The following is a 26523-nucleotide window of genomic DNA, read 5'->3' as shown; positions in this document are numbered from 1 at the left end:
ATCATATCTATATTTGTAGAAGTCAGAGGTTCTTGACCTTTTTTGTGTGTGCCTTTTGAGAGCCTGAGAAGCCCTTCTTAAAAGAATGTTTTAAATATATAACAAAATTACAAATAAATCGCTTATACTGAAATAGATTTATCAATATGTTTTTTAAAAGTTCATGGAGCCCAGAGTAAGAACCCCCATATAATATTTGACAGTTTACATATATTACCTCATTAAACTCCCACAAAAAATTTTGCAAGGGGGGCACTCTCATTACCCCTATTTTACAAATGAAAAAATTGAGGCTCAGTGAAGATAAGGATTGGTCCAGGGTCATGTCAGGAAATTGAACTCTGGTCTTTTTGTTTCTAAGTACCATGTTTCACCATTAAACCCACGAACTGCTTACACTGTTAGGTGGCTCTAACATAGTGATGTCATTTTGGTCCTCTTCCAGAATGAAGGACCACCAGCCAATGAATGGTATCTCGACTCTATTTGAAGTCTTCAGTCTCAGAAAACTTAATGACTAATTAGAAAGTGGGTCTTTGGTTTGTGGGGATTAATGGAAGTGGCAGAGTTTAATTATAATTGAATCTCTAGGCTTTAGCTTTGAGCACAGTGAATACTTAGGAGAAAAAAGGGAAAGTTCTCTTTGTTAACCAAAGGAAGCCTGGAACTGACTTTATCTTGAATCTTTTAAGAGGGATGTCTCAGCCCGAAACTTTGAGGAGGAGATTTGCAATTGTTTGTCCCATGTTCTGGAAGAAGACCAATGATATCAGGAAAGTGATTTGCAAGTGAATTGGATATAAGTAGAGAAGGGCTGTGCAAAGTCACTAGTCTCTCTCTTGTGGGACTGTCTAGCTCCAGTGACCAGGATCAGGATGACTGGAGTTTGACCTTGGATGCAGTGGGAGGCCTTAACCTTTTGAAGCTAAGATCTTCAGCAGGTCTCAGTTTGACTGAGGCAACACCCATTCAGTGATTAAGGCTAGGTAAGAAATGAAGTAAAGAATGGCTTCTTTTTAGTTAAAACAAAACAAAACGAAACGTAAAATGAGATTTTTTCAAGCTATGGAGTTAATTTCAACCCAGAAAATTCTCTTCATTAATAGATAGATGTTCTTAAAGGTTTTACTTCCCAATAAATTAACATTTCTATATTACAATTGAGTGAACGAAATCCTGACCTCCCACTATTAACTCAGTACAGGGTTTTTTGGTAAATCAAGCAACCTTAAATTTTAGTTTTGGGGATTCTGTTTGGCATTCAAAGACCTTCCTAACCTGGCCCTGCCAAGATTTCCAGTCTTTTTACATCTTAGTTTCCCTAAATGTGCTTTCTAGTTCAGGGACACCGGACTCCTCAAACTCCTCAAACAAGACACTTTATCTTCTGACTGCAGATATTTTCTCTGGCTGTCCCTGCCATGCTTGGAATGATTTCTCTCCTGAACTCTGAGTACTGATCTTCCTGGATTTCTTTAAGTCCCAACTAAAATCCTACTTCTCCAGGAAGCTCTTCCCAACCCTCTTAATTTCAGTTCCTTCCCTTGGTTAATTATTTCCTATTTATACTGTATAGAACTTATTTATATATAATTGTTGCTTGTTTTCCCCCATTAGATTTTAATCTCTTTGAGGGCAAAATTGTCTTTTTTTAAAAATCTTCAATTCTTAGCTCAGTTCTTGGTATATAGTAGGTACTTAATAAGTGTTTATTGAATTGAATTAAATTGTGTAGGTATAAGAAAAAAAGGAAATTGAGATAATGTGATGGGCTAGAAAAATCCTGGAAAAGGAGGCAGGACTGCTAGTCCAGAATCTTCTGCCGATATAGTGTGGGACTCCAGGAAGTCATTCCTTTCTCAGTCTCAGTGTCCTCCTTTGGAAAACTAGGTTTTTTAAACTACATGATTTCTAAAGGCCTTCCCAGCTCTCACATCCCCGGTTCTAAGACCCTTCCCAGATCTGATATCCTGAGTTCTAAGGCCTTCCCAGTTCTGACATCCTGAGTTCTAAGGGCACTCTTAGCTCTGACATCCTGTATTCTAGGACTTCTCTCATCTCTAATATCCACTGTTCAAAATTCCTTCCCAGCTCTGACATTCTCAGTTCTAATGGTTCTTCCAGCTCCGACATCCTGTATTCTAACGGCCCTCCCAGCTCTGATATCTTCTGTTCTAAGGGCCCTCCTGGTTGTGACATTTAATGAGACCTCACTGATGAATCAGCCCTTTACTATATCCTTTACTCTCTTTCTTATTTAGTTCTTTTTATGGGTTGGAGTTTTCTAGCTAGGATAGATTGAATTCTCTGAGGTCAGGGTACATGGGCAGCCCAGCTGGGCCTATGGGAACTGCCCAACTAAATGTAAGTGGCTGCATTGAGCAGCTGCTTAACAGGAGATCTGGGGCTGTGGGTATGGGGACTGGGATGGCCTGGGAGGTTGGGGTCACACTCACTATCCACATAGAACACGCCCACTTTGTCCGAGTCACTGATGGAAATGTAGAGAACCATTTCATAGCCTTTTGGGAGTTGGGTGGGGCCATTGGTCCTCAGGATCATCGGAGACATGTCCTTCAGGTCTGCAGAGGGACAAGGAGGAGAGAGCATCAGTGAGATGGAAATGTTGTCAGGGTCCCTTGGTCCTGTGCCCTTCATCCTTTTTGCTCCCCAGCAGTTCCAAGCTGGAATTGATGCCATGTCTGGTCAGATTGAAATAACTGGCACAGAAACCTCAAGCTGCCATTCTGTTCCCTTTTGACTCCCAAGAAAAGGAAAAAAAGAGATTTTCTTTCCCTCCTCCTATCCCCAGGGAACATGTGGCTCACTCCACCCAAAGGAACCCTTTGGGTTCCATCCAACCCTGAGAACCATCTCTATTACCTTCTTTGGTGTAGATCTTGTTGTCAGAGCAATCTTCCTTGGGCAGCCAGGGGATTTCCCTGTCACAGTTCACCAGCAGGATGGCCCCGTGGCCATCAGGGCCCCAGGTCCAGGATGCCTGTAGACAACACGAGCCCAACACGTGAGTAACAAGCCCCTCTCCTCTCGCCCTCTGGAAGACCAATACTAGCCAACTCTCCATACCTAAAACACATGTCCCCATTACCCACGAATAGGGGGTTTTCATAGGAGTGAGAATCAACATGATCTTAGATCATTTGGATCAATTCCTTAATTTTGCAATGGAGGAAACGGAGGAACAGAGTGGGAAAAGTGATTGTGATTTCAATCTTAAGCTCTCTGATTTCCAATCCAATTCTCTTTCCATAATACTTATTGCTTTTGAGAGGGGTCATTTTTGTGGGCATTTGGAACACTGGCACTCAGGCCTAGAGAGAAACCCCTGGTTGACTGGAATAAGAGGGGCAGAGGTCAGACTCTCCAGATCTATTCTTACCACCCTAGGCATTGAGAGACAGCATGGGCCAACCTGGAGATCAAGAGGATCCTAGAAGCAGTGTGATGATCAAGTCAGGAGATTTGAGATTGAATCCTGGCTCTTAGAGCAGCTGCTTGACCACAAGTCTGGGTCTCAGTTTACCCATTTCCAAAAAGGAACTAATAATACCCATTCAACCCAAAAGCATTTATAAAACTCCTACAACATATGTAACACTGTGCTAGCACATGGGGATACCAAGACAAAATGAAAGTTTTTGCCCTCAAAAAACTTCTATTTGATCAGGGGAGATAACATGTACACATTTAATTATGGATAGGATAATGGGATGCTGGATTTTTTCCTAGGCAACAATGGCTGGGCTGATTGCTAAGGCTTCCAAAAGGTACAAGAGAAGGGAGTGCATTCTAGGCCTGGGGGACACTCATGGGGAAGGGGAGAAGAGCTACAGAGAGAGAACAAAAGTTCGAGGGCCTGGGTTTGAATTCTGACTCCACCATGCACAGTATAACCTTGAGAAAAACCATTTATTTACTATCGTTAGTTTACCCATCTGTAAAACGGGGATTTTGTGAGGCTTATACATGGAAAAAACCTTTATAAACTGCAACTATAATTAGCTACTGTCATTACAGCATCATGGGCACAGAATGTCAGACTCAGCAGAGGTTTTAAAATTATTTTAAACCAACCCTTTCATTGTATGAACAGCTAGGCAGCTCAGTGGACAGAGTACCAGGTCTCCAGTTGGGAAGACCTGAGTTTATGAATAGCCTCAAATCTTTACTAGTTGTGTGACTCTGGACAAGTCACTGTTTGCCTCAGTTTCTTCATCTGTAAAATGAGCTAGAGAAGGAAATAGCAAACCACTCCAGTATCTTTTCCAAGAAAATTCTAAATAGTCATGAGGAGTTGGACATAACTGAAAAGTGAATGAATTAAAACAACAGTCTCATTCTACAAGTGAAAAAATGGCAGGTCAGAGACTTTAAATGATTTGACCAATATATACTACCAGTTAATGTCATGGCTAAACTTGATTTCATGTTTTCTATCTATTATTCTTTCCACCATATCAAATATTCTCCTTTATTAATAAATAATAGCACTCTTTGATGACTCTACTTGGGACACAGTAGATAGAAGGTGGGTTTTGGAGTTCAGAGGACTTGAGTTTAAACCCCCAAATGATCTCTAATCTAAATTAAACTAGCTATTGACAGTGAAGTGATTCCCACGGTTTTTATTCTGAGATCTCTTTCAATAACAACTACAAAATGAATTATTAACCCTTAGGGTAATTTAGCATATTACTTATACTATTGTTTTAGTGTTATTAAGTGCACACAGTAGCTACAATGGTTACTTTTGCCCCCAAAACACCATTTACATTGTATATCTATAATTAAAAAATTTTAAATTTAATTTTATTTGTAACTAAAAATTCTAAATATACAATTACAACACCCTAATTATTAAAAAATACAAATATTTTATTTGGGATATTCTGTGAGAATTCAAAGGAAATAATCCAAGCACAAATCCTCACATGCTCACTTCATTAAATTACTAATTTTGTTGGAGGTAAATAACATTTTTGAAAGTTACAATAAAGGCACAACATAATTGGGCAATCATTTACCGCTTAAAGCATCATTGAATAATTTTTAGCTTGAATTCCCTGGACTGTTGTCTTGAACATTTAAATGGGACCTACTGGGCTTAGTCTCCCAGGCATCAGTGGAAAGAATTAGCTTCCTACATTAATGAAATCATAGAATTGCATCCCTAAAATGACTCATATTTTGTATTTTACATTTTGAAAAACATTTTATGGATATAATTTCACTTGATTCTCACAACCATTAGAATTGAATTCCAGAAACTTTTTCTTTCTCTTTTGTCTTTGCTTTCCCAGGGCTTAGCATGGTACCTAGCACCTAGTAAGTACTTAATAAAGGTTCAGTGATTCACTGAACGACTCTGTATTACAGGCACTATGGATATTATGTGCTTTTTACAGCTGCGGAAACTGAGGCCCATTGTCTTCCCATTAGTGATTAACATAGCTAATGTCAGAGGAAAGAATTTGATTCTAAAACCAATGGCTCCCTCCCCCTCTCCTCACAGATCATCATGCTCCTCATTGTCTCAAGGGAGCTTTTCTAATACCTCCTCTTGGGGAAGAGGATTTGGTTCTAAGAAAAGACCAAGAGCTGAACTAAAAGAGAATATTTCTGTCTGGGCACGACAAGCTCATAGATTAGATGGAACCTCAGGAGTCATCCAACACCTTTATTTTATTGCTTCTCTCCTTTGATCCCCTTTACTTCCCTCCCCACTGAAAGAAAAAGAAAAAAAATGATACTCTTGTAACAAATATGAATAGTTAAGAAAAACAAATTTCCATGTTCAAAAAATGTCTTTATCTATTCCCTAGGTCTATCACCTCTTTGTCAATAGATAGACAGCCTGTTTTATTGCACTTCCTTTGAAATCATGGTTGCTCATTGGGCAGCTCGAAGTTCTTAATCTTTCAAAGTTGTCTGTCTTTATACAATGTTACTACTATCATATACATTGTTCTCCTGGTTCTGTTCTCTTCACTCTGTATCAGTTCATCCAGATCTTTCAAGGCTTCTTTAATACTGTCCCTTTCATCATTTCTGACAGTGTTCCAACCTTTTCATGTTATAGAAGATAAAACTGGAGTCCAAAATGTCTAAGGCAGTAGAAGTAGGTGGGATTTTAAATCTAGGTGATTCTATAAACTGGTGGGGTTTGTGGTCCCTTGCCTAGAGGGGAGAGAGTGCTAGGGATGTGAGTCCCTAGCAATTTTGCCGTAAGCACCAGTTTTCTGGGGACTGACCCTGCCTGATCTAGCACAGATGTTCCCTCCTGCCTCTGGGAGGCAGGCCTGTCAGTTGGCTTTCTTTTATTGGGAACAGGGAAGGCACAGAAGCTGTCAGGGGGAGATCACAAGATGAGAAAATTTATCAACCACTTGTCTATATGGAGAAATGGAATCCAGGAGAGGGGGTGTGCTCTACCCAAGGTCACATAGCCCATTTATGAAAGACTTGGACCTAGGCCCTTGCCTCCCACTCCCCATTCAGCAATCCATCGTGCTTTAGGGTTACACAGACAGGCTTTCTTTTAATGTGTTCTGGCTTGAGACCTAGACAATGAGGCTTTTTACAGGGGCAGGTTTCTATTTTGGCTGACTCTGGGAAGCACGATTTATTGGGTGCTAAATTGGAAAGGGCAGCACTGTCTCGGGAGGCTGTGCTTTTCTTTCATTCCTAACAGTCTTATGACCATGTCACTCCTTGGTGTATGGGTGGGCTGGGAAAAGGAGAATAGGACCAGAAAAACACTGGGCTTGGTGTTCTGGAGGTCTGGGATCTCCTTCTAGTTCTACTGATGACTTACCTACATCCTTTGGACCTGTGCCTCTGTAAAATGGGAGCTCCCAGAAGACAGGGGCTGTGTTTTCTTTCTTTGATCTGAGAGCTCCTAGAGATCAGGGACTGACCATCTTTAGTCTATGCCTTACATCTTGCCTGATGTCTCTGATTCAATACCCATGCAACCATTCCAGGGTGCAGGACTCTTCATTGATGAGAATATACCATATCTGACCAAGACCCAGCAGTCTATTCTCCGGACATCTCCATGACAGACCTCCCCATGCATAAGATCACCCCTCCCTTCCTCATTTAGAAGAAATGTCTAGAAATAAAAATAATATCTAACATCTATACACCCCCTTTCAAGTTTACCAAATGTTGAACATGTTACCTCATTTTCTCTTTTAAAATATATGCTTCTTGAGGGCAGAGACCTTTTCTTTCTTTCTTTTGACTTTTTCTTTTCTTTTGGATATTTGTATCCTAGCACCAAGGACAGTGCCAGGAACAGTTAGCACACTTTAAAAGTCATTCATGCATTCGTTCATTTCTTCTCCTTAGGTTTGGGAGCTTCCTGAGGTCAGGAACTAGGCTCCCCTCTCCACCCCAGACTGGGAACACAATAAAGGAAAGAATTCTATCTGTCCATGAATAAGAACTTACAAATATTATCTTATTTGAGCCTCACAATAGCTCTATGAAGGAGGTGCAATAACAGCACCAATAATATCTGTTTCTGTGCCTTTTTTACAGATGAGGAAACTGAGGTAAACAGAGATGAGGTGACTTGTCCACAACTAGGAACTTAGTTTAGTTTGTGTTGTGGACTGATCCATTAGTCACTAGTTGCCTGGAACACTGAGCCCCACAGGGGATGGGAATATGCTGACTTACCTTCTTAGGATTATTCTTTTCCACAATTCCATCTCGATCTGCATCCACATCCAGGGAGATCTCTGTGGAGAAGACACAGCCATCAGACTCAGTGTAAAGAGCTGTCCCTCAACTAACAGACTGGGGAAGTGAGGAGAAGGGCTCTCTTCTCCACTGGGACAAGACGGTGAAGCAGCTACATCTCACCCAAATGGTGTTCATTCTCTCTCTTTCTCTTGCCTTCTCTATTTCCCATGATAGCAGTAAGAGGGAGGTTGTTGGGATCATTTAATTGAGCCTTGATCTGATCTGAGCATCGCCTGTGTTCTAAACCTTACAAAGTGCTTTCCTCAGAAAAACCTTATGATTCAGAGTATAAACATTTTTGCTTCCGTTTTACAGATGAGTATACCAAGACTTTGTATCCCCAGTACCTAATAATATCTGTATAACCTATAATATCTGATATATAATCTGTAATAACAAATAATGCACACAGTAGCTGTTTAATAAAACCTGTTGAAGAAATATTGTTTGATGAGGAACTGTGAATTGCTCTTATCAGCAATACAATAATCTAAGAAAGACTCATGATGAAACATACTATCTGTCTCAAAAGAAAGAACGTTCCTCCCTCCCTTCTTCTTTCCCTCCCTCTTTCCTTCCTTCCTTCCTTCCTTCCCCTTCATTCCAGTCTTCTTATACAAAATGATAAATATGTTCTACACGATTGCACATGCATAACCCATATCTCATTGTTTGCTGTCTCAGGGAGGGGAGAGGAGAAGAAAAGGAGGAATAGAATTTGAAATTCAAAACTTAAAAGATATAAATGTTTAAAACATTGTTTTTCATATAATGGGAGAAATAAAATATATATAATATTATATAAAATTAATATAAACAAAATCAGTGCAACAATTGAGTTATATAATATCATTAATAATCTAATAAATTAATATTTATGAACATAATTCATTATATATTATATTTTATACAATTCTACAACATCATATCTTATTATGTAATCATGTGACATGATTATATTATATTAACTTATAATATAATGGTATAATAATTTAAATTAATCATAATAAAATTGATAAAATATAAAAATATATATGTCTGTTGTTGATTGAATGGATTGTGTAGAGATGGGAATCCATGGATGTGGGAATGCCCCTTTAAGGCTATAGAGAAAACTGAATAATTAATATCATTGGTCACTCTAAGATCACCTAGCTAGTCTCAGAATCATGAGCTGAACTGGGGTCTCAAGACTTTGAGTCCAGGGCTCTCCTTCCTCGCCAGACTTCACTACATCTCCACCCAGACTGAAAGCTGTTCTCTTATGCTGCTGCTGTGTCTCTCACTCCTCTGCTAGCTGCCATTCACATTGGGCTTGAAGCTTTGCAAAGTATTTAATGTACATTTTTTCAGTGGATTAGAGAAAGAACCTGAAATGTTTAGCCTAGAGAAAAATCTGGGCAAAGCTGGGGGAAGGACATTCAAATATTTAAAGCGCTGTTTGATGAAAGTGGGGAATAACCCTGTTCTGTTTGCTTCCAGTGAGCTGAAAACAAAGGACCAGTGAGTAGAAGCTGATGAGACAAATGTTGGCTTGATAAGGAAAGACTCTAACATTTATAAGCTATCCAAGAGTGAGACAAACCAAAGGAGGTTATGGTGGTTCAATTGTGTCTGACTCTTTATGACCCCATTTAGGGTTTTCTCAGTAAAAATACTGGAGTGATTTGCCATTTCCTTCTCCAGTTCATTTTATAGATGAGGAAACTGAGGCAAACAGGGCAAAGTGACTTGCCCAGGGTCATACGGCTAATGAGTCTCTAAGGTCAGATTTGAACTCTGAATTCCAAGTCTGATGCTCTATCCCCTGCACCACCTCGCTGTCCCACTTGGAGGGGCCTTCACATGGAAACTGTCAAACAACTAGGATTAACCAAGCACCTACTATGTGTCAGGCATTGTGTTCAGACTGGACAATTGTTTTACAACATTCCTGACAAGTGGTTCCTTGTTTAAGTTGAATTAGATGCTTCCTGAAGTGATTTCCATCTCTGAGATTCTCTCTGCTAATATTGAGTCCAATCTATCTGTGCTTGCTACCCAGACCTAGAACGTAATAATTCCTGCTTGGGTATGAAATAAACTACATATCCTTGGAGTTCCCTTCGGTTTCTGATTGCCAATGATTCTTAGAAGGGGCCGTGGACCAAAGAATCTAGTCATGGGCTCCTGCCCAAAGAACCTTCCAGGAGACTTGCCCTTCAACTGGATGTAACCTGGAGGCTCGGGCATACAGTGGGGGTCAGGGACATTTCAGTGCTGTTGGCAGGGGCTCCTGTCTCCATGGGTAAGGGAGAGGAGGGGGGTCTTGGCACAGGAGGTAAATGAGGTAGCTATGAGCCGAGGAAGGCTCTCTCAAAGAGATGAATTTCTCATTCAAAAAGTACTGAATTTCTGGGTAGCCCATTGAGCATTATGCCCTTCAAAGTGCTTTCTGTGGGATTTTGGGGGATAGTCTTCAGAGCCTAGCTTATCAACCACATAGGAGATCTTCTCTTCTTTGTGGTATATTAGAAGGAATGCTGGATGAGGAGCCAGAAGGCATGCTATCAAATCCCAGCTCTGCCACTTGGTAGGTATGTGACCTTGGGCCTTAGTTTTTCCCATCTGGAAAATGGGCAAGCTTCAGAACATTCTATGATGCCTTTATATTCATGACTGGATTTTCAATTCAAAAGTCTGCTTGTTGGCCACCCCGCTGTCTAAAATGCCATCCATGTTCAGCTCTTAGACACCCTATTTTAGGGTGTCTAAGACTTAGATTGAGGGCCATTTTCTACAAGACAACTTTTATCCATCACCCTGTTCCCAGGAAGCTGCTAATGCCTCCCTCACAAAATCTTTTCTGTCAGTTTTGTATCTAAACTCTCTATGTGCAGGCTGTCTTCTCCAGCTAGATTGTAACATCCCTGAGGAACAACATTTATTTTTGTCTTTCTTTCCCTAGAACCTTAGGCTAGAGCCTGCCATAGAGTAAGTTCTTGATAAATGTTCTTTGATAGGACAACTGAAATTCGTTAGCTAAGGTCAAATATTTAGGAGGTGACTGGGTCGAGAATCAAACTTAGGCCTGGTGAGTCCCAAGTTACTGGTCTATGCCCCACAGTGCAGCTTCTCAACTGTCCTTATTGCAGGAAATGAAACCTAGTGACCAGAGCTCCAATCCTTCATGGCAAGCTGTGTTCAAAGTTTTCCACGACTGTCATATGTGAAAGCAAAATTAGACTTATTTTTCTTGGCCCCAGAGAGCGGAATAAGGAGTAATGGTGGGGCGGGCCAGGAGGGAACTGCAGAAGGGATGATTTAGCCTTAGCTTAAGGAAAAACTTCCTCCCTTGTTATTAGATGTACCCAAGAGCAAAATGGGTCAAGCCAGGCCCTAGGATTTCCCTTTCCTAGAGACTTTCAAGGAAAGCCAAGATGACCATAATTGATTGGGTGATTATATTGTCATGGAGACTTGCATTCTGGGATGGATTAGGCAGCCATGTCTCTCTCTATTCTGTTCACCATCTGCTGGTTCCACCTCTTCTCCATCTTTCCAAATCTGAGGCTCTGTGCTTTCCTTAAAGCTTAACTATGTAGTAATGGAAGGAGAGCTGTATTTGAAGGCAAGAGATTCGAGTTGAAACCTTGATTTTAGTAGTGTGACCATGGTCAAGTCTTTCCTCATTACCTTCATTTTTCTCATCTGTAAAATGGGAATACTTCCCCATCCCCAAACTTTGAGACTGCTTGGAAGCAAATCACTATCGAAATATACATTATTATCATGATTACTATTGGGTTTGTTTTATATATTTCGCTAACGCAATTCTATCAGTTTATGTACTCTTCTTCCCATCCCACATCAGGCATTCCATTGTAACTCCTTCCCCAATGATTTGGTCTTGGTGGACCATCTTTCCAGTGTACACAATCATAGGGTCATAGATTCAGGATTGGAAGGGATCTTAGAGTTCATCCTCCACTCATTTTACAGATGAAGAAACTGAGGCTCAGAAGAGTTGAGCAATTTTCCTAACGTCACATGGCTATTAAGTATATGAGATGGGATTTAATGCTATCCACTATTCTGTGATTTCTTTAACCCTCTTCATCAGGGATTGACTTATTATGTAGGGACATACCAGTTTCACCTCCCTGGAAGGTCCCATCATCTTTTGCTTCTATACTCCTCTCTCTCTCCCTCTGCCTCACCTTCTCTCTGCCTCTCTCTCTCTCTCTCTCTCTCTCTCTCTCTCTCTCTCTCTCTCTCTCCTCTGTTGGATGTGGTGGTAGGAAGAGCTGGGGGAATCTGGCATTGGGGCCTCCCAGCCCAGGAGAGATTTTCCAAAGGCTCCGGCTCCTAGGTCAGCTCCCCAGAATAGTCCCAAGGTGTCAGGTGGTACACCCACCAGTGCAAGGCAGATTAAAGGGAAATGTCAAGGGGATTGGGTTCAGGGTAACGTGAGGGTGGAGAGGCTGCTGCTGCTTGCCTTCCTTGGGTCCCTCTCTCCTCTCCTTGGCCTCAGAACTCAAGGTGGTAACACCTACCACAGTCCTCCCGCCTCCCGACGTGGCCAGGTGCCCAGCTCTCCAGCTTCCTGGGGTAGAAAGAACTATCATTCCAGGTGATAGAGCCCAGTTCTCCATTCTCAATGCTACCCTTGGGGCGGGCAGATCGAGCTGGGCCCTGGACTTTGGGGGCAGAGACCACACTAGTAGCCTAGAAGTCCCTTCTCTATGACCAAGGCAACGCTCCCATGTGGCACGCTGAAAAGAGCCTTGACTTCAGAGGCAGAAGACCTGGACTCCAAGTCATTTTGACACTTATTAATAAGCTGTGTGATCTTCAGCAAGCTGTAACCAATTTGGACCTTAGTTCCCCCTTTGTAAAATGAGGTCACTAGGCTAGAGGACCCCAGGTTTTCTTCCCACTCTAACTTATGATCCCATGATCCTCTTCCACATTATATTGTTTCCTCTCAGGCTACACATTACCCTCTGTGTATTCCTGGGTTGTCTTCAGTAGGATAACTGGGGGAATGTTGTTAGTTAACATACTTTCATCCCTTCATTCAGACATGGTAGAGATAATCCTGTGCTCCTAACAGAAGTAGGAAAACCAGACCATACATCCCAATACCGACCTTTCTGAGCCTAAGTTTTTCTTAGCTGTAAAATAGGACTAAGGGGCCAGATGGTGTAGGAGGGTAGGTGAAAAGTTGGCTTTGGAGTCAGGAAGACCGGGTTTCAAATCCCTCCCTTGACACATAATGGCTGTGGGAGCCTTGGCAGTTCATTGAACTCCACATCCTGGATTAATTTTCTAAGCTGTTTTAAAATTGTTCATTTATTTATTTTAAGGCAATTCTTTACCAAGTCAATAAGCATTCATTAAACCCTTACCCTGTGCCAGGCTAGGCAGCAGGGATACAAAGAAAGGCAAAGGCCTCAAGTTTTAACCAAGTTGCCAATCTGCATTGGGGGAGGGGTTCTTTAGATCTGTGAAATCCCAGGACTGGACAAAAGGGGAAAAAAAAGAACTGATCAATCAATCAGCATTCATTAAAGATCTGCTGTATTTTGCTACAATGGTTGGTATTATGGGGAATGCAGAAAAAAAAATTCATACTCGTATTCTTTTTTTTTTTTATTTTTGCTGAGGCAACTGGGGTCAAGTGACTTGCCTAGGGTCACACAGCTAGAAAATCTTAAGTTCTGAGGTCATATTTGAACTCATGTCCTCCTGGACTTCAGGGCTGGTGTTCTATCCACTGCACCACCGAGCTGCCCCTAATACTCCTTGTATTGTAAGAGCACCTGGGAAATTTTAATGATCTCATCCACTCAAGTACTGTTGAGAAGGGAAGTACAAATATGCCCATTTTATGGATGAAGCAAATGAAGTCAAGAAAGGTGAAATAATGTGTTTGAAGATACATAAATAATAAGGAACCAAGCTGGGATTTGAGGTAAGAGACCTCGGTGTCCTGGTTCTAAATTCAGGGTTCTTTCCCCTATACTAGCTTCCAGGTCATATTCCAGAGGGTACTGGGGGGCTTACGCACTATTGCAAGATTAGCATATATTATTTATTGCATCCCTTTATTGGATTCTTGCTTCTGCCTCTTTTCAAGTTGACTTGAGAACCATCTAGGTAACAAAGTTATTACTTCTTTACAATTCTATTCTCTTTACTTCCTCATCTTTCTTCCAAGCCTTTCCACAAAATAGAGACTTAATGCTTTTTCTAGAATAGCAGAAGAGACCAAGGAGGCAGGAGATGGTAGGGATTTGAGATTCTAGCATCACAGATCTAGAAGGAGTTTCAAGGCCCTTTAGTCTAACCCCATTCCTTTATAGAAGAGGACTTGCCCCAGCCACATGTTGGTATCAGGTCGGAATTTGAATGCAGAGCCCCTGAATCCAGCTTTTTTCTCCTGCATCTTAGTGGATTCAATGTCTCTTGCCCTCTTGCTGATTGATGGAAGTGGATTCCCCAAACTGTCTCTTTAGGAATTCATTCCGGGAGACATTACAACCTATAGATTCTCATAGCTGGAAGATGATGATCGTCTCAGTCCGGGACAAGGACCATTTTCCCAACCCTCATTTCTCTTCACAAAGGGTCAAATAAGCTGTTAGAACACCTCACAACAGGAAGTGTGTGATAGCAGAAGAACAGTGATCTGGAACCAGTGGGTCTAGTGCCTCTGAACTTTGCTATCTAGATAATCCTTCTTCAGCAGGATTCAATAGAAAGAGCAGGGCCTCTGGACTCTGAGGTTTGTGGTTATTCTGTTGTTCAGTCGTGTCCAACTCTATGTGATCCCATTTGGGATTTTCTCAGCAAAGATACTGGAGTGGTTAACATTTCCTTCTCCAGCTCATTTTACAGATGGAGAAACTGATGGAGAAACAGGGTGAAATGACTTGCTCAGGGTCACACAGCTAATAAGGTGGAGGGACTGGGTACAAATTTAACTTATCACTTACTATCTGTGACCAGGGGCCTAACATCTAGTTTTCTTGAGCCTCAGTTTCACTAAATATAAAAATAATACAATGAACTAGATGGCCTCTGAAGTCCTTGCCAATTTCAGATTCATGATCCAAGTGACTTCTCTGAGTCTCAGTTTCTACATCTGTAAAGTGGATGTAAAAATTTGTACATAACCTACGTCATGGAGCTATTTGAGGAAAATATTTTTCTAAACTTTAAAATGTTCTAGAAATATGAGCTCTTATTAATATGATCTCAGGGCACAACCCATGCCATGACTGTGCTGTTTTTCTTGATTTCAAGCTGAAATTTGTGTCTTTGTACCTTTCTCCCAGCTTGTGCTTCCTGCTGAAGTTTCCCCCCACACAGGCCACATAGCCCAAGTCTGTTTCCTGTGCCCCCTAACAGAGCTCTTCCCATTTCTAGTCAGAACAGGGTCACAGGGAGATTATGTTTCTGAAAGGGTGAGTTAGGGATGTTACCTGAGACAGCTCAGTCCCAATGCCCATTGAGCTGATCGCTGCAGCTCTGATGGCTACCATCCTGGGAGCTCTGGTTCCACTCCCTCAGACCCCTGGTTTGGCCACTTCTGTTTCTGTCTTCACTTAAGCCCTCCTCTTTCTGTCTCCTCACAGTGTGCAACATTAGGAGCTTGAAATCTTTTTTTGGGGGGGTTCATTCAGGGGAGCCTCTGTTGGAGCCTTGGCAGAATGCCCTGGGCAACAGAACACAGAGCCAAGGACCTCTGGGCACTCCTTCTATCCCCTGGTGAGTCTGCATTATTCATGAGAACTGTGTAGAAAAGCTGCCTGTGCCAAATCTGATTTGGTGTTAGCTGGCATTACCTCAATGAGTGACCTTGAATAATCTTTCAACTAAAAAAATGAGGGGGTTGGAGCAAATAGTTCCATTCCATTGTGACATTCTACAGTCAAACAATTCAAGTTGTGAGGATCCTCCTAACTTTTATGTTTTCTGTTCTAAGATCCCTTTTCATTTTTGACATTTTCTGTTCTTGGGGTTCTCCCAGCTCTGATATTCTCTAAGATCCCTTGTCAATTCTGACATTCTCTGTTCTCAGGATCCTCCCAGCTTTGATATTCTCTAAGGTGCTTTTCCAGCTCTGACATTCTCTGTTCTCAGGGTCCAACTAGCTTTAACACTTTTTGCTTTAAGGTCTCTTTCCACTGCTGTGTGGAAACACAATAGTGTTTCATTCTTGAAGAGGACCAAAATGACATCACTCTGTTAGAGTTCAGTTACAGTGTGTCCGACTATGGCTGATCAGACCAGTACGAGCTCGGAGCGCTCTGCCACAGGGTGGACACAAATAGTCCCTATGAACATTTGGGGTAGTTTCTCTAACTTTGCACATCTCATGTTTATTCTGCTTTGCTCCTAGAGCACATCACTGTTTCTATTGAGGACATGTCACATGAGTGATTTGGGGCCAGTGTTTCCTTCCCATATCACACAATCAATGCTAAAGTTCTTAAGAGGGACCTTGAGAGTGTTCTCGTATCACTTTTTCTGATCACCTTGTGAGTGCTTGCCCTGTGTGAGTTATCCATAAAATACTTTTTTTTTTTTTTTTTAGCAAGAATACATTTGGCTTTTGAACAAGCTGCCCAGCCCAAGGGAGTTGTGCTCTCTGTAGAAGAGAATGCTTGACAATTTAGCTCAAGAAAGGACCTCTGCATCTGGTACCTTATCCTGCCAGGTGATCTTCAGAATCTTCCTAAGACAATTCAAACTAAAGAAGAGGTTTTTGAATGCCATTAGCTTACTTTTGAGTGATAAAGCACAGGGGTTGATTCTATTCCTCCCGAGATTTGAGGGATGGTGGGGTTCATTGCTCATACAAAAGCTGACTAAAATTTTCTAGATTAAGTTCCAAGTTTCCAAGAGGAAATTATGCCCGTAGGATGCCTCCATTGTCCTCTTTATAAAAGTAAAGGGAATAGATTGTCCTGTGATAATCACAGGGGGAATCTCATTCTTAGTCATTGCTGGCAAGATTCTTGCCAGAAAACTTCTTAATAGGCTGACCTCACATCTAGAAAAAGACCATCTACCTGAGAGCCTGTGTGGCTTCAGAAGGAGCCGAGGAACAAAATTTGGTTGTCCAGAGAAGTTCCTTGGTATAGTATGCCAGTTTCACAATGGCCTGCTTGCCTGGGTTCTGGGCAATAGGCAATGCTTTCGAGCTTTCCCAGGTACCAATGGAATGAAACAAGGCTGTGTGCTTGCTTCTGTGCTTCCACTGATAAACTTGTGTGTTCTAAACATATTCTGAACTTTGATGTATTCTGTTTTAAGGAACCTTTCCAGTTCTGACATTCTCTGTTCTAAGGGTCTTCCCAAATAGGATGGTCTCTGTTCTAAGGTCATTTTCCAGTTTTGACATTCTTTATTCTAGCATCCTTTCCAAAGCATAAATCATCTTTCCAAAATTCTAGAATCTCTTCCAGCTGACACTTTGGGTTCCCTCTCAGGCTTGAAATTCTATGTTTTATGACCCTCCTGGCTTTGACAATCTTTGTTCTAAGGTCCCCTTCCAATTCTGCCATTTTATGTTCTAAGGTTTATATTTTATGACCCCTACCAGCTCTAATATTCTCTACTCTGATGTTCCATGTTTAAGACCCCTCCTAGAACAGAAAGGCAAAGAGTCTGTGATGCTAAATGGGCAGATCTCTATAATATTGGTTGTTACTTACCAATAGCCGTGAGGAAAAGACCAGCTTGATCAATGGGAGTATTGCTTTCCTCTGCATAATAGTTGACGGTCACCTGGGGATCCATTGTGGGAGAAGGAAGAAGAAGAAGGCAGCTGATGACATTTCAGAACATTGTTCAACCCCCCAATTTTTAGCCTATCAAGCCAGTTCTCTCTCTCATCATGCATATGCTTGTAGTATGAAACTCTAGGTTAAGATAAGGTCAGATCTCCCCCAGCCCTGCCACCATTTTTAGGCTCTCAGTAAAGCCTTTGCTCACATAGAGCTGACATAGTTCCTTTAACCTTCAGATTCCTCTTCCCACTGCTGTTCTGGTGGGTGTCCATCTTCCTTTCCTACCTTAAACCCAACCCTCGACGTTCCTGTACCTTATCGCTGCTGACATCTGTGCTGGGCTGGTTCATGCTGAGACGGAGAATGGTGCTGGGGGAGAGGGCCCATCGCTGTTTGCCATTGGCCGTGGCCTCCTCAGCCTGCCCATCGATCACTGCCTCTACTTGTACGGCAGCTGTGTGTTTCAGGCTGAAGGTTTTGGCATCAGCAGGGGCTGCACTGCAAAAGAGAGAAGAGCTGGGTTATGGAGAGGCTCTCATGTGGCACTAGGGGGATGAAATCTTAGACTCTTTGAAAAAAAATCTAGACTCTTAGAACTAGAATTTGACTTGTGTGATCATAGGGATCCGTGAGAATAGGGAACAGAGAATAGTAGGAGTGGTAGGGAACTTAGAACAGAAAGTGTTAGGACTGAAGATAAAATGTCAGGACTGGGAGGGCTCTTAGAACCCAGAATGTCAGAGATAAGAGGGTTCTTAGAACCCAGAATGTCAGAGGTGAGAGGGTCCTTAGAACCCAGAATGTCAGAGGTGGAAGGGACCTCAGAACATAGAATGTGAGAGCTAGGAATACAGAATGTCAGAACTGGGAGGGCCCTTAGAACACAGGAGGTCAGAGCTGGGAGGGGCCTGAGAACCCAGGATGGCAGAGCCAGGAAGGCCCTTAGAAATCATTGAATCAAATTGGCTCATTTTATAGATGAGGAACCTGAAGTCCACAAAATGGAACTATTTTACCAAAAGTCACACAGCCAAAAAACTTTCTTGAGGGTAGTAAGAAGAATATGCACCAATACCAAGAAGGGATCCCTGAATCACATTGCCTCTATCTGTCTCTATCATCTGAAGCACCAACATTGACAATGCCTTTCCTCTAGATTGAGAGCATATGGATTACAGGGAAGGAGGAGTCTCACTGTGTCATTGTTAGTCACTAAAATCTTGGGGTGAATCAGTTCATCTTATCCTTGGGATCTGCCATCTGGAAATAGTTGTCCAGGGAAGGGAGGGCCCTGAAGGGGAGGGAGGAGGCTGCCAGTAGGCAGCAGTCCCAAAAGATAAACTCTATTGATTTTACAGGCTTGCAAAAGACCTGTCTCTGGGGCTGGGACCTGGGTTTTTTGCGTGCCTTGTGAGGCTAAATTTGGACAAGGGATCACAGGGAATTATGTGGGCCTCACTTGGTCTTTGTTAGCAAAACACCAGCATGCCATTCTGGGTTTCTGGAAAGGGCACCAATCCACTGGCTTTAAAGGCGGAGGTAAGGATGAGTGTCAAACAAAGGGAATCATTGCTAATTCACTGGGTGACCTTGGATGGGTCACATTCCCACCCCCATCCCCCGGGTCTCATGTCTTTCTTTGTAATATAAGATCTACACTAGGTCATCTCTGAGACCTCTTGCCCTCCCAGATTGATTTTTTTTTTTTTTGGACTGGATAAAAGAGGCTATTCTTTGTCTCATTTTTGACTTCGTTTTCATGACTAAATGGGCGGCTACCTCAATCAAACTGAAACCTGGGAAAGATCATCGTTTATGAAGGCCAAGGTCTTCCATTGCATCCAGGGCCATCTCCAGTGTCCTGCTCTATATCTGGCCACTGGACCAGATGGTTATGAGGAGAAAGTGAGGCTGGAGACTTTGCACAGCCCTCTCTCACTTGAATCCAATTCACTTACAAGTTATAGCACCACTTTCCTGATATTGTGGTTCTCCTCAAGAAAGAAAGACAAACAACCACCCAGCTCGAATACTCTATATTCTAAGACTCCTCCCAGCTCTGGCATTATCTGCTTTAAGCTCTCTCCAGTTCTGACATTTTGTGTCCAAAGGACTCTTCGAGCTCTATTACTATCGTTGGCATATTACTAATAGGAGATGCTCTCAGAATTTGAGGAGTTTAGAAAAGAAAGGTTTAAGATCAGTCTTCTGTCCCTGGAGATTCTTTAATGAGTTGCTAGGGAGATCAGGCATTCTATTCCTGAAGGTCAGAGTTTTTCCTAAAAGATCCTTATTATTATTATTATTTTGGCTGAGGCAATTGGGGTCAAGTGACTTGACCAGGGTCACACAGCTAAGAAGGGTTGTGTCTGAGGCCAGATTTGAACTTGGGTCCTCCTAACTTCAGGGCTGGTGCTCTATCCACTGCCTTACCTGGCTGCCCAAGATTCTTAATTTAATCAAGATTCTAATTCAAAATGTATCTATTCTAAAGAAAACTACTAAGTTGCATCAAACAGAAAGAATGTAACAGGGTTTGAGAAAAGGGAGGGGAAAGTGAAGGCTACAGAGGGTCTAGTCAATCAACAAACACTTATTAAGAGTCTTCATAGGTGGGGGCTAGGAAAAGGAAATCCAGGGAAGAACGAGTCAGTGTTTATCTAGTGCTCTCTGGGGAGAGAAACACTCTATGTGACAGAATGCAGCAATCTGAAAAGTTTTTACTGAAAAGTTATGGCTCCCATCGCAAATTATTAAATTGGCAATCGGGCCCATGAATAAGTCTGATGGAGTCCTGGACTGTTAGAGCTGGGAGGGACTTTGCAGCAGAGAATGCCGGAGATTGGGAAGATCTTGGAACAAAAATGGAAGGAGCCTAGTGATCACTTACTTAAGTTCCCTCATTTTTACCAATGAGGAAACTGAGGGCCAATTGGGGACAGATTCTAAGTAAAACTTAGATTTTCCGATTGTTGACTCCGTTTTTTTTCCTGTTAGCATAATTTGATTAGCATAATCTTGATTTTTCAAAGTCAATATCCTTTGGGTAAATATGATAAAATCCAAGTTTCTGGACGTGTAAGGGTAGGGACCAGACCATGGACTCCAGGTGACTCCCAAAGTACAAAGATCCAGGGAGAAGCCCATTAGGTCCCTATTTATTTTCTCCTTCTTCCCTTTCTTTCACCTTTCCTCAGTCTAATTCTTCAGGATGAAGAATTTGGAATCAGGAAGACCTGGATGTCAAATATTTCTCTGGAATTTGTCCCCTGTATCCATAGGCAAGTCACTCATTTCGGAGTCTCAATTTCCCTGTCTGTAAAATGCCTACATTATTAAGTTAATCTATTTAAGTGCTTTGTAAACTTCAACATATAAGGGAAATTTCAGTTATCATCATCATTATTATTATATAACACCATTATCCTCATCATTAATTCCATGGTCTCTCTGCCCAGATAGGGCTTTAAGGGTTAATGTCTCAGCCCTACAACAGAGGGCCCTACCCTATCTCCCTAGGCACCAAGCTTGAGCAAACAGCTATTCTAAGAGCCGGATCCAAATCCAAACAACAAAGGAGTCTTTTGTCCATAGCCTAAGGGGTTCCCAGTTGGTGCCATCTGTGCCAAGGACAGATGCCCTTATTGAGGGGTTGTCTTTAGGGTTCACAGGCTAGTCATTTTGCAAAGGTTCTCTTGCAAAGCAGATTTGGAAGGATCAGAGGATGGGGAAGGGCAGGTGTGATTTTAAAAATAGGATGTGAAATAGTGAAGATTGAAATGAGCAGAGCCAGGAGAGCCTGTATAATACAACAATATTGTTTTAAGAATGATTTTGAGCAAATAAATTATTTTAACTTTAAAATTTTCCCAAATTAAATATCAAGGACATATAAAGAAAAATGCTATCTATGTCCAGAGAAAGAATTGATAAAAAGAAGTATATGTAATAATTTATAATAATATGTATATATATATATGCACATGCTACCTTTATATAGATAAATGGTTACCATTAGACATAAATACATGCATATATACACACAGACATATATATATGTATATATATATATACACACACATATATTTTGTGTCTAATGGTAGTCAAATCTGGGGGGGGGAGAAGGAAGAAAAAAATGAAATATATATAGTTTTGTCTCATTTTTTGACAGGAATAGCAAGTTGTACACTTGTGTAGGGCGGATTTGTAGTTTCATATGAGTCATCATTTTTATTGTACTATATCATGGAAATGCTTGTTTTAGTTCATAAATTTAAAATAAAATAAAAAAATTAAAAGAGCATAAAATAGGTATTCTTGGCAACTTCCCGTTCCCCCTACCCCTATAATCTGCTTATTATTATCTCATCACTCATATTTTTAAAGGCATCAGATAAAATACATAAGATAAAAAAATCCAATGGTTTTCAAATATAGTTATTGAAACATTAAAAGATACCCAAAGGTTCACAGATCCCTGGTATAAGAGAATAAAGGAAGACCAGAAGGTCTATGAGATCTTGAAGTTGAATAGCATTGAGACTAGATACTGTGGGGGGACCAAGGTGAAGGAGATCCACTCTATTCTCATGAATCTTCCATTCCAATGGAGATACAGTCTTTGATCTCAGGCAACATCTTGTCAGACGGACTTAGGGAGCCCCTAACCTCCAGGAGTTCCTAGCCAGTTTCTAAGTTAGGCAGTTGACATAATCTGATAAGTGCTAAGAGAATTCCTTGGATGACCTGAGTCAGGAGGGGTCAAAGAAGGTTGCCCAGAGGGAGTTTTGAATAGGTTTTAATAGGAAAAAAATCAACATGGGAGAATGCCATACTGGTTCAGCTAGCTCAACTGTAGACTAAGGGCCTCTGGGGCTCCAGTTAGGACATAACAATGAGTGGCATAAAATCACAGCCCTCCTTAACCTCTTCGGGTTCTTCTCCACCTGAGAATGATAGTCTACTTTCCTAACATTCTCTCAAGGAGTCAGACTGGGGCCCAAGGTACCAGCCTTACTTGGCACAGGACTCACTTTAATCACACCATCTGCCTTGAGCCTCATTAAAGCCATCCTCTCCTGGCAGCTTGGGGAGGAAAGGGGAGGTGGAGGAAAGTGAGCAAGGTTTCCTGATTATCTGCCTAGTGTGAAAACAAGGGACCCCATTGGCATCCTCGGAGGGCGCAGGAGCTGCTGGTGTTTACAAGGTAACAGTGCTTGTTTCCCACTTGTCTCTCGAGCCTGTGGGCAAGAAGCTGGCCAGGGTCATAGTAGCCCCAGAGAGCTGCAGTCGGCAGGGCCCTGTGCCACTCACGGTATAAAGAGAACACTTTCTTATGTACAGTAGAACAACTTGTCCATGATACTATAAGTCTCTATGATGTGACTTACTTTTCTTTCCTGTAAATTCAATCTGTAACTGTCAAAGCTGTCCTGTTAGTCTGTGTTAGTCTGCTTTCTGAGTTCCCTTATATTCCTTTCTGTTTTTTTTTTAAGGATGCCTCCCCCCATCCAGTTCCAATGATCTTGTGATGAAGAGAGCCATCTGCACCCAGAGAGAGGACTGTGGGAACTGAGGATGGATCACAACACAGCGTTCTTACTCTTTTTGTGGTTGTTTGCTCACATTTTATTTTCTTTCTTATCTTTCCTTTTTTTGATCTGATTTTTCTTGTGCAGCAAGATAATTGTATAAATATGTATGCATATCTTGGATTTAACATATATTTTTATAATGTTTAACATATATTGGATTGCTTGCCATCTAGGGGAGGGGGTGAGAGAAGGGGGGAAAATTTGGAAGACAAGGTTTTGCAAGGGTCAATGTTGAAAAATTATCCATGCATATGTTTTGAAAATAAAAAAAAACTTTAATAAAAAAAGAGAAAAAAATTTAAAAATGCCTCCATCATTTTCTTTTGCTACCCTACTCCTACCCCCTCCTATGTGTTCCACAACATTAAGGACTGATATCTTGTACTCCACCATCCTTTCACCGATTGGAGAACAAAAAGACAAGGTAAACCTTTTATAACAAATAAATTGAGTCAAGTAAAGCAAATTCCAACATTAGTCATGTTCAAATATATGTGCCTTATTCTGAAGCCCAAAGCCATCACCTTTTAGGAACCCTCCTTCCTCAGAAGCCAGTCTGATCACCTTGGAGTCCTCTATAATCATTAACCAATTTGTTTTGTAAAGAACTCCAGCTGAGATCAAGAGAGGGAAAATAACGTGTTCAAGGTATAAAGATTGTTAAGTAGGAACCCTGAGACCTACCCTGACTCATTCCAGATTATTAGTGTTTTTACTAAAATGTTTGCCCGACAGCAAGAAGATTATATGATGATCAATTCTCTTTTCAACAATGAGATGATTCAGACAAGTTCTAATGATCTTGTGATGGAGAGAGCCATCAGAGCCATCCAGAGAGAGGACTGTGGGAACTGAGTATGGATCACAACATAGCATTTTCACTCTTTTTGTTTTTGCTTGCATTTTGTTTTCTTTCTCATTTTCCCCTTTTTGATTTGATTTTTCTTGTGCAGAGAGATAATTATATAAATATGTTTGCATAAATAAGTATGCATATATTGGATTTAACACACATATATATATATATATATTTTTTTATCATGTTTAACCTCTATTGGATTACTTGCCATCTAAGAGAGAGGGTGGAAGGAAGGGGAAGAAATTGGAACACAAAGTTTTGCAAGGGTTAATGTTGAAAAATTATCCATGCATATGTTTATAAAAAAAATAAAGGTACTCAGTGAAAGAACCAGGATCAGAAGGTTGGAGATTTAGAGATCATAAGAATCTTGAGATCAACTGCCTTATTTTACAGGTGAAGAAACTGAGGCACAGACAGCTTAAATGACTTAAATGGCTAGTATGTGTCTGAGGTTGGATTTGAACTTTGATCCTTGGATTTCAAATCCAAGATTTTCAGTCAAATTCTCCTTCTGCTCTCAGTAAGTCAACAATCTCTACTGATTTTTTTTTCAGGAGGACAGATGGTTTAGTAGAAAGAACACTGGGTTTGGAGTCAGAGCACTTGGGTTCGAAACCCCACTCTTGCTTAGTAGTTATTTGACCTTGGGCAAATAACTGGCTTCCAAGGTTCCTTCTCACTTTAAGTCTTTATTCCTATTATCCTCACCTCAGTCTTGGGGGAAAAATGATTCACCCCTTCTCCTATTTCTATGTGCTCTAGAGTTTTCTTATCTGTAAGATGGGGCTTGTCAGTCCTGTCCCTCCCTTATTTCCAGAAATGAGATAAAGGGTATGAAGTAATCATGGATGAGCATCCAGGGGATATAATGCTTGGGTTTTAGTCCCAACTTTGCCTCTTTGTGATCTGGACAAGATCCTTCTGTCTCTGGCTTCAAGCTCCTCATCAGGCCAGGGACCTCTGTCCTACACAAAGCTGCCTCTTCTTCGGCTGCCTTGTCCCTTCTCTTCTCACCAGCCACAGCCACTAGGGAAAAACAAGACTCCCTGTGGGTATGATGTAAGCTAGGCTTTGGTCCAGTCTAATCTCCTGTCTTTCAAAGGTAGCCTCTTCCCTTTGGACCTTGGCAGTGCAGCTGGACACCTGTCCCCGGAGCCACTCCTGGCAGAAGCCGGCCTTTTTAGGGTGAGACATGTAGGGGTGTTACCCTGATTTATGGGACCCATCTGATCACGCCTTGGGACCGAGCTCCCCATGAGCTCTGACAGGCTCCGGGAAGGCGGGGGTGGCCGGGCTTAACTCCAGCTCAGAACAATCTTCTCTGTGCCCCTATAGTGGCTGGGCTGTATGTGGGCCCTGCTTGGTGGGGGGAATGGGAGTGGGGAGGACAGACAATTCCAAATACAGCTATTTCTCAACTCATGGCACCAGCCACATATTGTGAGCAAAGACAGCACAGATAATCCTAAACTGATTAATAATCCTAAAATAGCACTTTGAATGGACAGTTAGGGTAATTGCATGGTGGGAAGAGTGCCAAATATAAAGACCTACAAGATCTGGATTTGAATCCTAGCTCAGAAACTTATTAACTATATAACCTTGAGCAAGTGAGTAAGCTTTTCTACACCTCAGTTTTCACATCTGTAAAATAGGGATTTTAATATTAAGACTTTCTATCTTACAAGATGTTTGTGAAAATCAAAAGGGTATCCCATCACAATCAATCAGCACTTAAGCATTTAAAATGTCTACTGTAGGTCCTGTATTACCCAAAGACCAAAAAACCCCAAATTACCCCGATCTTTAAGGAATTTATAATCCATGCAGGCAGATAACACATATTTGACACATGCAAATTGTATGTAAAATAAATTCCAGGTAATTTTAGACAGGAGACCCTACTAGCTGGCAAGGGCCAGGGAAATCAAGACAAGACTTCATTGTTGTCCCTGGCTTCTGTATTCATAACTTCCTTCAAGTTCCAGCTAAAATCTCCTTTTCCAGGGCACCTAGATAGTACAGTGGGTAGACAGAGGAGGATCTGAGTTCAAATCTGACCTCAGACACTTGACACTAGCAGAATGTCTTTGAATAAGTAACTTAATCCAGATTGTCTCACAAATAAATAAAATCCCTCTTCCTATTACAGGGATCCATTTCCAAACTCTGTTAATTTTAGTGCCCTCCTTCTGTTGATTGTTCCCTTTCATCTTGTCTATAGACTGTCTATACATAATTTCTTGAGGACAGGGACTATCTTTGACCTCCAAAAGCATCTCTTGCACTCAGGACAGTGGGCACTTAATGAATGGCTTTTGAATGACTGGTGTATAGGAGGTCAAATTTGAGCTGAGCTTTGAAGGAATTGAGGGGTTCCAAGAAGGAATGAGGGCAATCCAGGCATGAGGGACAGGCACTGAGTTGAGATTGTATGAAAAAATCTCTTAGGTCCCTCCCAGTTCTAAATCTGGCTATCTCTTGGGACTCTGTTTTATCATCTATAGAATTA

At 41.4% G+C, this 26523-nt stretch overlaps 1 protein-coding gene across 1 annotated transcript in view; it reads right to left on the bottom strand.

The window, feature by feature from the left end:
- Positions 1 to 26523, bottom strand: part of LOC100924032 (protein-arginine deiminase type-2) — a 59040-nt gene that overhangs the window by 26699 nt on the left and 5818 nt on the right. Inside the window, exons 2-6 of the mRNA XM_012545615.3 lie at positions 17870 to 18053; positions 17481 to 17553; positions 7708 to 7769; positions 2884 to 3001; positions 2457 to 2582 (exon numbers count right to left, since the gene is read on the bottom strand). Coding sequence (XP_012401069.2) covers positions 2457 to 2582; positions 2884 to 3001; positions 7708 to 7769; positions 17481 to 17553; positions 17870 to 18053 — 563 coding nt within the window. The remainder of the gene's footprint in view (positions 1 to 2456; positions 2583 to 2883; positions 3002 to 7707; positions 7770 to 17480; positions 17554 to 17869; positions 18054 to 26523) is intronic.

The sequence above is a fragment of the Sarcophilus harrisii genome, chromosome 3, assembly GCF_902635505.1.
Source record: "Sarcophilus harrisii chromosome 3, mSarHar1.11, whole genome shotgun sequence".
NCBI classification, from domain to species: domain Eukaryota; kingdom Metazoa; phylum Chordata; class Mammalia; order Dasyuromorphia; family Dasyuridae; genus Sarcophilus; species Sarcophilus harrisii.
This window is presented reverse-complemented; position numbering and strand designations above follow the sequence as displayed.